At 40.3% G+C, this 17773-nt stretch overlaps 1 protein-coding gene across 5 annotated transcripts in view; it reads left to right on the top strand.

Moving 5' to 3' along the window:
• Nucleotides 1–253: 253 nt before the first annotated feature.
• FIGN (fidgetin, microtubule severing factor) overlaps nt 254–17773 on the top strand; it is a 100788-nt gene continuing 83268 nt past the window's right edge. For 2 of the 5 annotated variants that reach the window (XM_042874789.1, XM_042874790.1), the window contains exons 1-2: nt 254–550; nt 1361–1530. In XM_042874789.1, coding sequence (XP_042730723.1) covers nt 1506–1530 — 25 coding nt within the window. In that variant the 5' untranslated portion in view covers nt 254–550; nt 1361–1505. Of the gene's footprint in view, nt 551–938; nt 1092–1360; nt 1531–17773 lie in introns of those variants that run through there. The other 3 variants (XM_042874792.1, XM_042874791.1, XM_042874793.1) reach the window with 2 other exon arrangements.

Below are 17773 nucleotides of genomic sequence, written 5' to 3'. Positions count from 1 at the left end.
CGGGGCGGGGCGGGTGGGCGACCTCCGCCGCCGGCTTCTGCACGCGTCCGCCTGCCCCGTGGCCACGGGCCGCCGCTAGGCCCTGGTCTTCCCCCGCGCCGCCGCCGCCGCGCCCGGGGCCAGCCCGACCGCCTGCACCGCCGCGGAAGCCCGCGGGCCCCGTCCCGCCGCCGCGGGGAGAGTGAGCGAGGCCGCCCGCAGCCCTCCGCGGGAAGCGGCGGCCCCGGCGCGCAAAGCCGCGGAGCGCCCCCGCCCCCCGCGCCGCTCCCCCTTTGAAAACTGATCTTTGGCTCTTCGCGTGAAAGTGATTTGAATTTGGCTCGGCGGCGCTCTGCGCAGGCGTCCAGCTGCTGGCATGCTGGCTCCTTGCAAAGCAGCTGTTTTGGGTTTGAAATTCCAACATGGCAGAGGCTGCAGTCAGTCTTCCCTTCAAAAACTTGGAATGATTTCAAATCATAGGCACCTTCGCTTAACTCGAGCCCCCATTCATCAGCAAACACACCGGATCGATGCCGCTCTAACCTATCGGGTGCTCGAACCAAATCTCCAGGTAAGAAAATCTTTTTTTTCCTTTTTTTTTTTTTTTTTTTTTTCCTGCCCCAAATTTTTTTTTTTTTTTTTTTTTTCCCTCCGGTCTTTCTCCTCCTGTGTTAAATTTTATTTAGCCATAAAGCTCTCCGAGACAGCCGTGTATTTTTAAGCGCCCGGCCGTGCCCGAAGTATTTTGTGTAATTCGCGGCCGCTGTTTGCTATGAACCGCTCCGCTCTGCTCTCCCGAGCGCAGTCTGGAAAGTCCAGCCCCACCGCCGCGGTGCATGGTTTCTCCTCCTTGATCATTGCCAACAATAGTAGGCAGATTAAGAGTTCGCGATTGCCAGCTCCCTCCCCACCTCCTCCTCCTCCTAATTGGATTTATTTTCAAGTTGCATTAAAAATAATAAAGTGTCGATAACGCGGGGCTGGACTTGGAGGCAACTAACTTCGGAGCAAATAAGAACAGATGAGAACCTCGGCACACAAAAGTTGGGTTTAAATTGTCGTGCCTCGGCCGGGGGGGCACGGACGTGTCAGCGGAGCTGGTGCAGTAACATGTAAGCACATCGCCGCGGAGGGGGACAGCGTGGTGGGCGTATTGTTGGCTCGGAAGGGAGAGAAAGATGTATAATTTAATGGTATATACAATCCACTGATCCTATTACTATCCTCCCTGGAGCTCTTGTTAGTTTCAATGGGAGTGAGTGAAATTGACATGGACTTGCATTCCTGGTCATGTGCTTTTTTCCCCCCTTTCTTTCTTCTCTTGTGATCTGAGATCCCCTTTTTGTTGATGTTGCTTTCCCACTTAATTATATGCATGTAGGTTAAATGAATACCTGACGAAAGGGCCCACGTTTCAAGGCAGTGACATTTGATAGCTGAGAGGAAAAGTGGCTTTAATGAAAAGCAACCTTTGGAATTCCTGCTTGTGAGAAATCCAATTCAGCTTTTTGTGCTGCCAGCAAGAAATGATCAGTAGCACCAGTGTTTATGGTATGTCCGTTTTGGGATCTACTTCCTTTGCATCTAAATAGCAAAGACCAATTTAAATAGCATGATATCGCACCGAGGACTCTGCATGCAAATATTGTGTCGTAAATACCTGATATTTCATAGTATATTTTCCACTTGTGTGTGTATATAAACATTATTTTTTTTCTCTTGCTATCATTTGTTTATCATTTCTGCTTTGATTCTAGCATTAGTTTTGTCTGTGGTATTGATCGCAGTTGTAAAACCCAAAGTTGCATGTTACTGGTAGTGCACTGTACACACCACTGAACTCCAATGGTATGTAAATGAGCAAAACTCGGTGGTTGTTGAGGGGGAAACCGCGTAACTGTGAATGTGTGCACCTCTGTGTACGTCCTCATGCATACATGCCTGAAATGCATCTTTTCCCTTTGCAGATTAATGGTTTTTGAGTCTTTCCTTGAATTCCAGCTGCTTTTCCCCCTTTGACTTCCAGCTCAATCATCTGCTGGAGGTTTTAATCGGGGTGGGGTGGGAGGGATGTTTTGCATGTAAACAAACAAAAATAGTGTTGTGGCTGAGTGCTTAATGCTGCTGGAGAAGAGGTATTCCATGCCCACTTCCAAGTGCCTGGTTCCCACTGCTCTGTTCTCAATGTGTGGCAGCAGGCAGTAATCGAGTGCTGAAGCTGGTGTGGTGCTTGCAGCCGCGCTCCGGCCCCCCCGCCGCCCCCTCCTCAAAAAGTCAGATAAAATGAAGCGTGGGGAATCTCAGTGGGTCTCCCAGTAGTGTGGAGATGCACCTCTAGGTATGCAATTAAGGCTAAGGAGCTAACAACAGGAGCGACCGTTAGTCTGTTTTGTGCAACCAAAAAAGGGGGGTACGTTCACTTTTAATAGCGTGTGGGTGCAAAAAATAAGGCTGGAGAGAGACCCTGGGAGCGAGCGTGCGCGCGTAAGTGCGTGTGTTTGGGATAAGGGGAGGTCTGGCGTGTGCGGCTGATGATCTCTCGTAATAACATATCTGAATGCAGGAAGAGATTGAGAGAGCAGTTGCACAATGTACGCTCCTATTTTGGTTCTGTAGGTGACTACATTGCTAAACATATCCCGGGTGCTATACGACGGGAACGATCTGATTGCAGTGTGCATTTAGAACTTGTTGACTTTGAAGCGATCAATAAGGCGACTGTTTATTTTAGATGCACATAATTTGCCCTGAGAAATGTTTTAAGGAGGAGAGCAAGCGAGCGAGAGCGGAACATTTTTTTTTTCTTTCTTTTTTTTTTTTTTTTTTTTTTTTCCTAGAGCTGTTGGAGTGAATGTGATTGCCAGATGGGAGATTTCCCTCTGTGATGTTAAAGCTGTAATATATATTCAGAGCAGATTGGACTGCTGCTTGTGATGAGGAGGATATTACATTTATAAATTTTAAATCGGGAATCGGACAGTATGCTGAGAGCTGAAATTGGATGGTGTGGACGGTTTGGACTGTTAAATGCGATTCCCAGATAATAATAATAATTATAGTAGCAGTAATATAGATGTGTGTAATAAACACGGTAGTATCAGGCAGCTGTATATACGCTATAACACTTAAGTATATATTTCCAGATAGGATTTTTCCCCTCTTCCCTTTGCATTCCCTACAGTGTTAGGGGTTGGAGGTGGCTGGGAGGGGGGTTTAAAAGCCCACTCTTGAGAGAAATCAAATGTGGCCAGATTCCTGCTCGAGGAAAAGTTTCGCTGCAAATCTCACTGGGGATGCGGCTCTGCCGGAGTTTTTGTTGTGCCATGTATGTGGCCTGACAGTGCTACAGTCCTGCAGGGCTGCCGAGTGGGAACTGGTCACACTCCAGCAGCTCTGCTGTTGCAAATTAAAAGTGTGTTGTGGTCAGGAAATGAAAGCTACAATGTCTCTTTTGAACAAGTCGTTTATCAAGAGAAACATCTATCAAGCAGTGGCTTGTCACATTGATCCTCTAAAAGTTAGGTCCGAAGTGAAAGCTGCTTTGATGTTTTTGATCCCAAATTTATAAAATTGAAAAAGCTGGAGAGAATAGGACTGATTTCAACATAAAAATGACTCAGCTCAAGGCGTGACAAAATCATCAAGTATCTGTGATGCAGAGCTGGTAAACCAAGGAAGTATTGGATCTGCCGCCTGATTTTTATTTTCACGTCGAAACTTTACCTTTGCACTCGTGCATCCGTGTTTGTGGTTTTAAAGGTCCCGTGTCTACGCTTGTGCGTTACTCCATGGTGGAGATTTCCTTGCTCGGGAATACATCTGTTGCTTTCAAATTGAGCTTTTTTCCATTGTTGTTTTTGTGACGGTATTTATAGCATTCAGTTTGAGGAGGCAATCTCAGATTTTCTTTCCTCTCATCCCAGTCTTGTTGCTCTTCGTATGTTTGTAATCTTGCTTTCACCTCTCCTCCCTGTGAAGCAAAGTTTCCTTTACTGCCAAAGTAATGTTTATTGCAGGAGTGGTACATCTGGAGACATCTGTTTGCACAGCTTAAACCATGCTAAGGGTCCTGTTAAGTGTGTCTTTCCCTCCTCATCCTCTTTTTATTTCCATTTTTTACACGTGAACTGTACTTTCATTCTCACCAGAAGCAGCGTATTTCAAATTTAATATAAAGCAAGGATTCAAGGAAGAAAAAAAGCCAAAACAAAGTCTAAACTGCTCTTTTCCCTTCTCTGTGGTTATTTTCAACCATTTTAATTGTTTAGCAACTTCTCTAAAAAGTTTTTCATTTTGTATAAAGTTTATGTTTGGATTATCAAGGAATCCCTCTGGATGAATGAAAGGGGAAGCTTTTGTTGTTTCTGTGTGAGGGTTGTTGTTGTTGTTGGTTTTTTTTTTTTTCTTGTTTTTCTTTTTTTGGCTAAGGGATGAAGGAAGTCTTTACAACAGAATGATTTGACTCCTTTTCTTCAGTGTCATAAATGAGACTAATACTTATGGATACTTGTTAGAGACCCATTTGCAAATAGGCAGCAAGCAGCAGCGTGGTGGGAGTTGTGGTGAGTGTTATACTTGCTAATTAATCATGTTTGAAATGAAGGAATCATAGCATGGTAATAAAGGCTCATTGTTGTTTGATGTTTGTAACAGGATGTGACTCCTACGTGAATGTAGTGGGTTTGAGGTTTTTGTTGTTGTTTCCCCCTTCATAATAAGATACTTTCTGTACACAATCACATGCTTTTTATTTACTGGAACATCTGTAAAAACATGCATGTCTGCTTCTCCTATTCTACCACTTAGAAACACAAAGATTGTTATTGATATCTTCATTGTAGGAATCACAGGAATAAATGATAGTCGGATGTCATTAACTGTTCTTTTATCCTTACAACTTTTTATTTAGGCAGAGCAAAAACCGTGTGTTTTTTCTTCATTATAAAAATCCTACCTCTCTTTTTCTGATAATTGATAAAATAGGTCGTCTTGAACTTTGATGCCCTACCTGCTTACACATGTATAGTAAAGAACAGTTACTAAATATATATTCAGAATAGTTTGTATCCTAGCCCTTTAAAAATCAAAGTGTAGAACATTTGGATGTTGTTTTTGTTTCTTCATTTCTTATCAGATGTGTCATCTTTAGGCTTTATAGTTCATCTCAGTTAGTAATAATACCGTTTATAGTGGAGAGAGATTTGATAATGTTTCCCAGTGCAAAGCTTTAGTTTTAAAATTTAATTAATTAAGGCTATTCTGTGCTGCATGAACGAGGTTTGAAATCTGCTTTTGTTTAGATGCTCTTTCCTTTTTTAAAATATAAATCCTAGAGGAAAATGATTTTGCACGGTTCCTGTCAATACGTTTGTTCAACGAACGCGTGTAAGAAGCACTGAATATAATGACTGATCTTCCCGTAGTCTTAATCGTCAATTAATAGGCTTATCTGCCAGTTAGGAGTGGGTTTAATGGTACAGAATCAGCATGAGATCTGTGAATATGAAACATTTGTATGTTGTTTATAACAGACTGAGTTTTGAACTAGCATTCCCAGATCTAATAATAGAAATATTTGGCTCTTTGCCCTCAATCAATGTATCCCTTAAGAGAACAAACTTCACATAATACTTTCATAAAGTGCCAGGTGTATTGATACCGAGTTGATAAATTTAATTACTGGGGTTTTACATTGATTCATTGATCTTATGATTGGAGGAAATTGTTCTGCAGACATTTCTGAAATGTTGCAGAATATTGTGTGTCAATAACACTTGATTAATTGATCAGTCAGCACTCACGCCACCCCTCTCTGAGTCACTGATAAGAAAAAGCAAAAAATAACTATAAAAAGAAATCAGGATAAACTAATTAGAGGTTCTCATTTGTTATTAACAGAGTCGATGAGAAGCAAAGCACCGTACCTGTGGAATAAAAATAAAAGATCAACTTGGAAGTGCAATTGTGCATACTGGGCTCAGTCCTTAGCTGGTGTAAAATGGTTTAGCTCAAAAAGCTACAGGAGTTTCCAGTTCCCAGGTTCAGGCCCACTATAGCTTTTTTTGTGGCTTTTTTTTTTCTTCTTCTTTTAGCACTGTTCTTTCGCTCATTGGAGGCTGTTTAAAATCAGATATTATGGCTACCAAAATATATGGAATTTTAGATAAGCATCTGCTCCAAAATGAACGGTATAGCTATAGAAGTAATTTGAACAGCTGTAAATTCAGGATTGCGTATCCCCGATATTGTTGCAGAGTATTAAACTCTTGCTGCTAGAGATGCTATCCTATAAGTGAAAACTTATCTTCCTGCTGGGAAGGATCACGTCAGGGAACTGCAGGCTGGGAAAGGGCCTGGAGTTGTGGTGGTTTTCTTTTGGTTGTTGTTGCAAAAATAATATATTTTTTTTCCCCAATAAGCAGGAGTAGATATAAGGATACTTTCCAGGTGAAAATCCTTACTGGAACATTTGGCTCCATTTCCATGAGGCATGCGACCTTTTCACCTTACGTCAATGATATTTTTATAGAGTGTGTGAGAAACCCAAGCATTAAAAATCCCTGGGATTTTTTTTGTTTGTTTGTTTTTTAAAGAAAAAGAAATATCTCAGAACCTCGAAACAACATATACACATCTCCTTTAGTGAAACTGCTTTCCTTTAAAAGGCGATAGCTAATGCAGAACAGAGAAAATCCACTGGCAGTGTGTTACCGGGGGTTCGACAAACACAATCTTATCCTTCAAGGAGCAGAGAGTCCCAGGCTGTAATGGAGGTCAGAGGAAATCTAAGGCTTTCAGTCCTTTAATAATTGTACCTGCCACCCCCCTGATCAGCATGTTAAGGAGAGCTCGTGGATGTGTATTATGTTTCTCAGAAGATAATTTGTATTTGCAGCCACCTGGTAAATACAAGCAGACTTTGCTATTATTGCTTCTAAATACCTGTTGATCTTGGTCTAACTGCGTGACAAGTGAGGGTAAAATGGAAAGAGAAATAGTTGGTCGGGCTCGGTTTCCGGAGCACCTGGGAGGGAGCAGGGCAGCGTGGGCAGGGGAGGGCGAGGACTGCGCGGAGCACCGCTGGCTGCCAGCACTCACGGGTGGCTGCGGTGAGAGCGTGGGGTTCACGCTTCCATTTGGCTGAGTCATATTGCTGCGAGCTATCGCCACGCACAGTATGGCAATAGCAGTACTGTGTGTCTGTTCCTCCCGTCAAAAAGCTCATAATGCTGAGCTACCTGGTTCATCATGTGAGCAACGTGTCTTGCTGCAACGGCTGCGGTATTTGTGCAATAGCAAGAGCCTTGCATTACTCCATGCAAATAAGGGAATAAAACTTTTGGTTCTCTATTTTTTCTGCATTTGGAAAAAAGTTTCATCTGTCTCCGTTATAATTAAAAATAATGCAACTGCAGATGACTGTTATGTCACTTGCTGCTTTTTTATTTTTTATAATGTGCTTTTAAGTGTGTAGTCTAATGTGCCATGAAACACTGAAGTAGCAATTACCAGTCATATTATTTAACTGTTATTGAGAAAATAGTTTTTCTGTTTCTTTCAAGTGTAGAGCTGTTGCCAGTGTATTTAGTTAAATTTCAGGTATCTTGAAAGTGATGGGGAGAAAAATGCTGAGATTATTTTGATAGCAAACTTTGGTGATGAGAGTCTGTTTTTTCTTCAGGTTTGGAAATCACATAGTGCTTGGACTTTTCTTATCTGATTTTAACCCTTTCTCATTCTACTTTTAATGCATCGTGTGCTCTGTTAAAGCGAATGGTTTGTTTTCCACATGCGAATTGCTCAGCGCATGAAGATGTATGCCACAATTGATTTTGTGGGATATTTTTTGAATGTGCGTGTGTGTCATGCTGCTTATAGTTTGGTGATGATGAATTGGTTTCAGTAATCTGTATCTTATTTGCAATAAGAGCATACTGTTGTCAAACTTCATGATCTAAGATAGCTGTCTCACATCTAATTAAGCAGGGTCTGAATGAATGGTTCTCTGGCATGGGTCATAATTAAACTTTTTGTTTTTCATCTGCAGTTTGATAAAATACTTAATACTGATGCATGTTTCTGTAATTCCTGCTGATCTGAATGGAATCTGAAAATGATTATTGAGAGGAGATGGGAGGAGGGGCTGGAACTGGTGGATTATAGAGGTTTGTGCCAGGAGAGTATCTTTGTGCTCTCATTCAAGGTTGTTTTTTTTTGTTTTTTCTTTTTGTTTTTCTTTTTTTCCTGATTTATTTACGGCAACTGTTGCCTGCCTTTTGATACGCCACAAATAACATCCCAGTTTTCCTCTGTGAGGTTTTTTTCTTTCTGTCTCTCCATTCTAGAATGTGAGCAATTAATACAAAGCTATAGGCAGCTCGAATTATCACTTAATAAAACTATGAGAACTGTGATGCCGTAAAGGTGTTCCTGTAGAGCACAGCAGATGTTAGTTACAGCGTGTGTGTTTCTTCTGGAGACAAGGGGAGGGGAAGAGCCAACAATTACTTTGTATTTCTGAGTGACAGCAGAGGGTGGACAGAAAGGATAAAGTTATATGCAGAAATGATGAATCTTTGACAATAGTATCGATATTGACATTTAAAATATTATGAACTGATAGTTCTGCTATGCAAGCTTCTGTGATCGCTGTGCTTTTAGATGAAAAGTAGCTATTTATATACCTTGCGGCTCAGCATGGTCATGTTGAATGTAGGAACTTACTCATCGTAGGTTCTGAGAAAGCACAGGTTAACGTCCACTGTCTTCTTTAGACCTATCTGATTACTTCAGCCTCCTGTGTTGACACAGAAAGAAACAGCTAGATTCTGCTCTGGAAGAATGAGGTTTGCAAGCACTGACTGATATAAGGTATCCCATTGTGATACCTAAACCAAATTTTAAAAAATCAAGCATCCTTTTCAAGTGAAACTTGAGAAACACAGAAAGGAACAGCAAAGATGTATCTGAACACACTTGAAGGTGCACTTTTACTTTCAAAAGAGATTTCTCCCATCACTCACAGGTAGCTCCACCATGAAAAGCGATATCAAAAGATCTCAGAAAAGTAACTATTCTTTTATGTCTTTGGGAACTGAGATGCTTACAAGATTGTTTCTGAGGAGGAAAAGAATTGATCCTATTTTCAGGCCCTTGTTGTTGGCATTTGTGCACCATATCGCTATCTACAGTATTGTAGAAATACATTCTTGGTAAATGAATACAGTTCTGTTTCCTCTTGCAGCTCTAAAAGAATAGTGCTGTGTTGTTGCATGCAAACTCTCTTTGGACCATATCACTCCTTTTCTGCACTCTCTACAAATTAGTTGCATTTAAAATACATAGGGAGTTTTATGAAGAGCTTTAAACTTAATTGACAAACAATATAGTGGATTAAAATAAGGAAATTCAAAATGAAAATAATATGAAAGTAAGCTTGGGTTAAAGTCGCCTGTGACAATATGTGAACTAGATATCACCAGACCATCAGAAAATTGCTGGTTTAAGCTAAGAAAACTGCTTTTATATAGAAAGAGAATGTAAATTTTCTAGCTATTTAGCTGAGTGCACACTTAATTTACAGACTCTTATTTTTCAGCTTCCCATTGTTGAATTTGCAGCTTTATATGAACTACATATGAATGCTAGTGCTGTATTGAACATACCATAAATATCAGGCAGATATTCTGTTTTAAAGATAGTTATTTTTCATGTCCTTATAGAATTTCTGAAAAATTTTATTTCTTACTCTCTGCCTTTGGTAAAAGCTGAAATAACTATGTTTTGGAAAGTGTTCATGCAGCAATTAAGCTTTTCTAATCACTGATTTTCATTTCGTTCTTTCACTTTCATTCATTTCATTTTATCCTTCTGTCCTGTGCAGGAGTTCTTTATGCTGCAACACAGGTGCATTTTTCTGCTTTCGGTTTACAAACTTTAGTGCTACTACCAATGATTTCACTGATGGTACAATACTCAACTGAAAAATTGTATTTCTTTTCCAGGTTAACATTAGCGTTGGTAGAGCTGAAGCTCAGGCTTGGTGAATGCCATGTAATGAGCAGTATGAAGCACTTCTTGCTATTTGACATGCAGGTTTTGCCAATATAGCAGTCATATCAGTGGCACACTTTTGTGCCTGTGTGCAGAGAGTGTCTTTGTTGGGGCATGGGTAGCTAAGAAGTTTGAGAAGCCTTTTTTTCTGTTTGTTTTTTTAAAGAGGTAAAACATATTTGATTATGAGCTTGTAGAGACTGTGAGTAACCAGTACCTCTGTTAATAATGTTTTTAATGTTTTCAGTAGTTATAAATATTCGAAGAGTTATGAGGTGATACATTGTCCATATGATACAGAGTGCTGGACAACTGACACCAGAATTCACTTGGAGCAGTGATTTTCACCACTGTCTAAGGAAAGTTGTTTTGTTATTTCTTGAACAATTGACAAATGCACATGTTTATTTTTCTCCAAAGATGTCAGCAGCTTAGAGATAGTGGAATTTGTTGTCACTTACTACCAGCCGTAGTTTTTAGCCAAGGTCCCTGTACTTTCCAGTTTCAGAGCTGCCAGAACAGCTGTAGCTTGAGGCTCAAATGGAGCATCAGGGAGCACCTCATCCCATTGCATCCCAGCAACTGCCATTCAGCTGCCACTTCTGGGTGCCGTCAGAGGCACTGTCTCCCTGCAGCTTGCACAACTTGGAATGTGCAGGTGTGCAACACACCTTACAAACAAGTTGAGAAGGGATATAAGGAATTTTCCCCAGAAAATGGTAGGCATTAGCTGCACACTGAATGCTGCAGTCATATTTTGAGGTATCAGTGCTGTATAATAGAGTAAATAGGGCATTTATTTTTCCTAATGGTAGTAAGAAGACATTTAGTATTCATCAGGACAAAAATACGTGTGTTATGTAAAAGTGTAATGAGTGACTCATTCATGATTTTGGATGGAGAAAACTTTAAACTTAGTTTGTTAATGTGTAAATGTTCCAGTGGGCAAAAATCAGAGTAGATGCTGCTGCTCTAATTGCAAAAGCTCCCTCCCTTACCTTCTTCCTCCTCCCGATCCTCTTCTCCCTTCCCCCACCCCCCATGGCTTTTTTAAACAATTATGGGCATTGTGCTCCTTAATGGCGCATAGTTACTGTAAAGATAGATGTCCTCAAATAATGAGTTTCTAATAATAATCAGAGGGAGTTAGATTAAACTGGTTCTATATGGAAATCTTACAGTGTGAAAAAGTACACCTAAAATCCTGAGATATATTTACAGGAGCTAAGCCTATTTACAGGCAAGTAACCCAATTTTATATCTGTGCATGTGTGTGGGAAGGAGAGCTGAGAGGATGTTTGTAAATACCTACAGTTTTGTCCACTAGAATAAAATTTCTTTCTTTTAGTACAAAATTCTGTTTTACTTTATAATAATGAAGGTGTTTTAAAATCAGAACATTCTAATCAGCTGCTGTGCTTACACTGAAAAGGCTGTGTCCCTTCAAATGACTTTTTGCTGTGCTTTTCCTTCTGTTGTTTCCTGCTGCCCAATCCTGCCCCCCTCCCCCCAAACTGTATTTTTATTTTACTTTGTTATTTTACTATTTTATTTTATTTTGTTCTGTGAAGTGTATTGCATTGGATTTGTTGATTTCTTCCTTGTCCAGAAGTTTTGAAAGGAAGTAAATGGACACACTGTGTGCAGTAGCAGATGATTGTTACTTTTAGTTGTCACTGTGCTGGCCAGGAGAAATCTTTTCCTTACCAGGTATAAGATCACCCAGGACGTGCAATAAACAGAGTAAAACAGCTTATCGTTGGGTCTAGAAATATGTATGCCATTTAAATGGAAACAAGCTCCCAGATCTCCCACGTACATTTTTGGGGTTTGGTGAACAAAAGCTTGCTTGTGTGTTCCCAGCTCCCCAGGGCCTCAATTTGCACTGCCATTACTGGAGCCTGGCCAGTAGCAGGCCTTGCAGGCCCACGGGCACTCTGCTCTGGGGATTTCAGCCGCCTTTGCTCCATCGCTGCTCACTGACCCTGCTCCTCATGTCCTGCCCCATGGGCATTTAGTGTTCGCCATCTCCAAATGTGGGGATGGAGGACCTGTGAGGGAGCAGTGCTGTTCTTGCTGACATCTTATCCTATGCGTGGTTCCATCTCCTGACATCCATCAGGGCACCTTCATGTCTGTTACATCCTCCACCAGGGAGAGCTGAGTGTGCTCCTGCATGTGGGCGATGGGGAGGTGAGTAATGCAGGCCTTCATGGCATCTGCTGGGAGCACGGTGGGGTTCCTTCCTGCTCTAGTAAGGTAGAGGTGTAAGGCAGTCTGATAAGCAGAAGGAAAACAACAAAAGGGAAAAAGATTTCCAAGCAAATCATTACAGCATATCTCAATGACTGTGCTCCACACTTAGATTTAATTAGAAGACAACTGCGCTGGAAAACTGGTCATTTTAGTCATAGTTAACGACTGGTTCTCTCCTACCCCAATCAGAACCGATTATATGCTGTGTTGTATAATGTAATTTCCACAAGAAAATTAAGTACGAACAGGCACGATAGTACTGTGTAGTTGCAATAATGAGGTTTGCATTAATGATGCTAATTTATCACATAACTATCCTTTTAGAGGTGAAAATAACTATTTTCCTTGTGTTGTTTCTTTTTGCTCTGTATACCAACCAGTTTCAAATTGGCACGTTTTGCGCATAATTTAAGTGAAAGACTGTGACTGGATAGCTATTAATGTGTTCATTACGTAGTGAATAGACACTGGAAGGAGGGAAGCCTTGTATACCCATGTTTCTTACAGGATAACTGCTTTTAGGAGGAATTTCTTTTACGTTGTAACATAATTTACTAGTGTATGGTTTCTAAAGTGTTGTGGGTAGTTCAACACTGGACTCCTGGCAAGCAAGTTTGTTTCCTACTTAGCTGTAACAAGACTTACTTGCTGTCAGTAGTAAGGTAATAAGGATAAAATTCATGTGTGGTTTAAGAAGGAAAAAAAGCCATTTGTTTGCATTTGTGCACCAAATGCCACCTTGTTGGTCTGTGTCATTAACTGTGGGCTGTATTTCAACTAGTGTATGATTGACTAGGTGAATCAGAGCTTTTTACCTACTGTCTAAGCAAAATTTGACCCTGTTTTTACTCTGAGATGTTTTTGTCTTTAAAAAGATCTGCACTGTATGGCTATACAGGTGAATGGCAAGAAAATTCATCACTGTTATTTGTAGGGTGTGGCTCCATGTTAGTCTGAGTAACCTGAATCTGAGCTAATGCTGGATATATATACTTTATATATTTTAATTCCAAAACCCAATTGTGGGAATTGATATATCATCTTAAAATTTTAAATTTACATTTTATGCACTGTGCCAAAGCACCCATGAACTCATTAAGAAAAGACTTTTTCAATTATATCTTGTGTTTATGCATGTATTTATACTTGACAGGAATCCTTTAGAGATTTGGTTTGCTGTATTAATACTTACAGTGTTTTGGAGTACATAAAATATACTTAGAAAAAAAATGAAAGGGGAAAGTACTGCTTACAGATCTTGTTCCACTAGCTTCCTCTGTATTTCACTGTCAGCTGAGAAGTCCCTTCAGCAGACACCCAGCCCCTAGAAGGCAGGGCAGCAACCTCCATGGCCAAGCCTCAACTGCACAGCCAGCACCCAAAGGCTTAACACCTACAGGCAAAATTCCCTTCATTTTGCTTAATGAAATTTCTAGGTGTATTTCTCATACTTCCCAGAGTTTTGCTGACTTGCTTTCCTTTCATTTCTTTCTTCTTTTCATTTGTACTTGTAATATTTTTTTCTCCGTCAACACTGTTTATGAACATGAAGACTCCAATCCACTATGGTATGATGATAAAGTTCAGTTGTTTACAGTAAAGTACATTTATACCTTTATGACATCCTGATAATCTTTCTTTAAGTATGCACTGCTCTTTGCTGTAGAGAAGGCTACAGAAGCCAGCCCACAATACTCTAGACTTGCAAAACTTAGGTACTAAAACTTATACTAAAATCTAGATTATTACAGTGGCTTAGATTCAGTTGCATGACACTGTCTTATGAAATGCCATATGGCACATTTTTTGTTCTCTTATGGACTACTGGTACCAACACTGATATTTATGTGATATCAGACTTCTTCTCCAGTTCAAATGTTTGGCCATGATTCTCTCCTTCAGTATATCACCATTAGAAATCAGAGGGCTTCCAGTAGTTTAGATGAATCTTATGGTTTACTTCAGTTTTTCATTAGATGTATTGAAGTAGAACAAAAGAGCAATTACTCTTGGATTTGGTGCCATAAAGTAAGAAACCATCCACATTGCAATCCATAGTTTAGTTCTGGTCTGAGAATATGAATATTGTTGTATAGGGAAAAATATATATGTAAAAAAAAATGTTGTTGCATTAAGTGTCAGTAACAAAGTATACCAGTTTTCCTAAAAGGGCGCTATTTACCTTGGGCACTTACTGCTTGAGCATTTCTAAAAATTACTTTGCCAGTCCAAACTAAAGTGTAGTTGGATCACATACACTTCAGGAGGAGAAAAGTATTTCCTGTTGATGACTGCACTGAGTGCTCCATGTAGTCATAGTAAACATGGTACTCTGGCGAAACTTGCATCTTAATTGCATGAAAGCAGCATTTTAACTAGGCATTCACTGTTGACCCTTGAATCATAACTGCTTTGCTGGATTTCTGTGCTTCTGTACAACAAATGGAAAAAATGTGAAAAAAATCCAGCAAAAGTTATGGAGACAGGTTTTGTTTACTTTGTAGGCATGTAATTGGGAGATTATTGCTCAATTCCCACTTAATTTTCCAAGCTTTTATTTAAAACTTCTTTAAAAAAAAAAAAAAAAAAAAAAAAAAAAAAAAAAAGCTGTGTGCTGTGGGAAGCATATGGTGTCTGCTTTATAGGCAATCCTGGACCAAATTTTGTTGGGGAAGTTTACCAAAATGCAGTCAGTGGCTGGATGGCTTATTTAGTGTGTTTCTAGATTGATACAACCCCGTCTGTAGTTTTCTATTACTTTAAAATCATATAGTTTTTGTTGTCATTTCATAGTTTATGGACATGAAGGAGAGAAACATTTACAAGATGAAGCGCCCATCTATGGAAGTGCTAGTGCTATTTTTTTATAACTTGATCATCCGTGGTGAAAGCATACCTACATTCCTGGGATAAATAATGGTGTTGCATTTTGTCCCTCCTCTAATCCCCTTTTCTTGAAGGGGCTGGGGCAGTGCTGGTGTGTCCCTTCTACCTTGGCATACCACCAAGCTGTAGTCATTCTCTTGCTCGGTGTTGCATGCTGGAGCAGGGCAGTAAGCTGCCCAACATGCAGAAACGTTGGGACAGGGTGGGAGTGCAACCCCTGCAGGGCTGAGTGGTTGATCCCCTTACAAGCCCCATCCCCAGAAAAGTACTTGGAATAAGTTTTCACCATGATGGAAAAGGGGTGAAAATGCAGTTAGGATATCTGGTAAGTTTTAACCAAATTTTTTGATGCTGGAGTGGTTTAAGGGCAGAGGCTGTCTCTGCTATTCTGCCTATTGTCCTCCAGAAACCAGTACACAAGCCCTGCCTAATATGTGTCTTTTACTGCTTGCTGTGGCAGCCAAGGGGTTCAGGCTATGTTAAGGAAGGGGGGAGGCAGTCCCAGGGCCAGGAGCATCTCTGTGATGTGGCTGTGGTCTCTCCGGGCTCCTGGCAAGATGATGCAGTAATGCCCATCTCATGCGCGGCTGTAGGCAGAGCCTCTCAGATCGACAGAATAGGGACAACTGAATGTGCTGTGAATGTATCCGTACATTGTATAGGAATTTATTTAAGTACTTAAGTGAGGGAAATGATTCAAAATGAATTTTGCTGGGCAGTGTTAAGCACTGAGCAACTCAAATGTAAGCTGGTCTTCAGTTTTGCTGCTGGAAGGGTACAAGTTTGTTGGTGTCATGCCTTTAGTATGAATGGAAAAAGGGATGATTTTTTTGTCCTTGTGGAACACTGTAGCTGTTAAACACAGGAGGGGGAGAAATACAGCTAAGGACTTTTTTTTTTTTCTCTTTTTTTTTTTTTTCTTTTTTTTTCTTTCTTTTTTTTCCCCACCTGAACAAATGAAAGTGAAAGCAAAGCCTTGGAGATCATTTTAGAATTCAGGCTCCAAATTTCTCTTTCAGCCATTCTTAATAGAAACAGTAAGTTATAAATCATCTAAGCAATTACCTGAACACTGAAGGAGCGAGGCCCAGCCTGGGCTTCAGCCCCAGATGTTTCTGGACTACAATAATGGCCCAGCCCAGATATTTACAGCTTAATTTCTGTTCATGTGCACTTGTCCATAAATGGTTCCTTTTCCATTTCCAGTTCAACAACTGAACCACTTATAGTAGAGAGTGATTTAAACTTGAATGATGGCAAGATGTGAACAGAGACAATTTACCGCTGGAAACTTTAAAGTCCATTTCCAATATTTAAAATGTAAGTTAACTCTTGAACAGGGCACAAATTGATCAATAAATGCTCCCTGTTAAATGTCGTATGCTTTATAAAGTGGAAAAACAAAAACCAACTGATTTCAAACATGTTTGTTTATTTACTGCTTAGCTTTGTTCCAGTGGAGCTTTTTTTATCTCCTTTTAACACCAATACTATCTAGCACTGCCTGTACAGAGGCAGAGTAGCTCAGCTCACTCCTTTCCCAGTTTCTGTCCTCGCTGCTCCTCCCAACCAGCCCCATTACTTGAAACTAAACAAATTGAAAATAATGATTGGTAACCATCTGCTGTGCTGAAATTCCACGTACAGCAGTTAACTCCATTTTACAAAACAACTTCAATCTAGTGAATTGCAGCACAGTTCTTGGTGGCAGCAGATAGCAACAAGCAGTCTGAGTTCCTCCAGACAAAGCAGTGTGGTGGAAGCATCAGCGAAGTCACTTGGTGGTAGCAGAGGGAGGGAGGCTTTCGCCTTCAGACAGTTGGGTGTAATGTATTTGAAGCCAGTCTGTAACCACAGCCTAATTCTTTCATCTGATATAAAAAAAAAAAAAGCCAGTCCATAAAGCTGCACAGATGAACGATCGTACATGCGTGCACCCTTTTCTTTGGTTTTCTATTTCTGCAACTGCACTGTAATGTGAGCACTGGCATGTTTGGCTTTCGGTAGCTTTCGTGTGACTTACAGACTGCCTGGTGAAAACCTTGACTGCACAGCTGGTCACAGTGTTTTGAATGATTACTTGTGGAGATTCTATCAAAGAAACTATTTTGCTGATGCAGAACCATAACAAGGATGTGGTAAAGCACTTTGGATAGTGACGGACTGCCAAACAACAGATACTCAAACAGCGGCAGGCTATGATGTCATATTTAAATTGCTCTCATTATCATCCGTGTTTTTTAACTCGGTTTCAGTTATTTGAGCTTAGGTTTTGATCATATATGAAGAAAGTTGCTTAAAATGGGCAGTATATTGAGTTCAAAGGACCCATACAGTTCATAAATTCTCCGGTGTCTACTGGATTTTTCATCAGGGAGACTTCCAATAAAAATGATCTATTTTAGAAATAATATTGTTTAGTAGGTTGAAATGTGGTGTAATAAAATTAGACCTTCAGTCTTCTAAAGTTACTACTTAGATGGCACCCTTGGGATGGTAAAATGGCTGTATAAGCAGATGAATCAGACAGTTTCACTGATGGATACATTTGTCAGTCTCTGTTACAGATATAATATATTCTTATATCTGTAATCCTGAC

The sequence above is a fragment of the Lagopus leucura genome, unplaced genomic scaffold (genome assembly GCF_019238085.1).
Source record: "Lagopus leucura isolate 7727_CA_CO unplaced genomic scaffold, USGS_WTPT01 Super-Scaffold_100012, whole genome shotgun sequence".
NCBI classification, from domain to species: domain Eukaryota; kingdom Metazoa; phylum Chordata; class Aves; order Galliformes; family Phasianidae; genus Lagopus; species Lagopus leucura.
The sequence above is the reverse complement of the archived record's forward strand: the minus strand, read 5'-3'. Positions and strand labels throughout refer to the sequence as shown.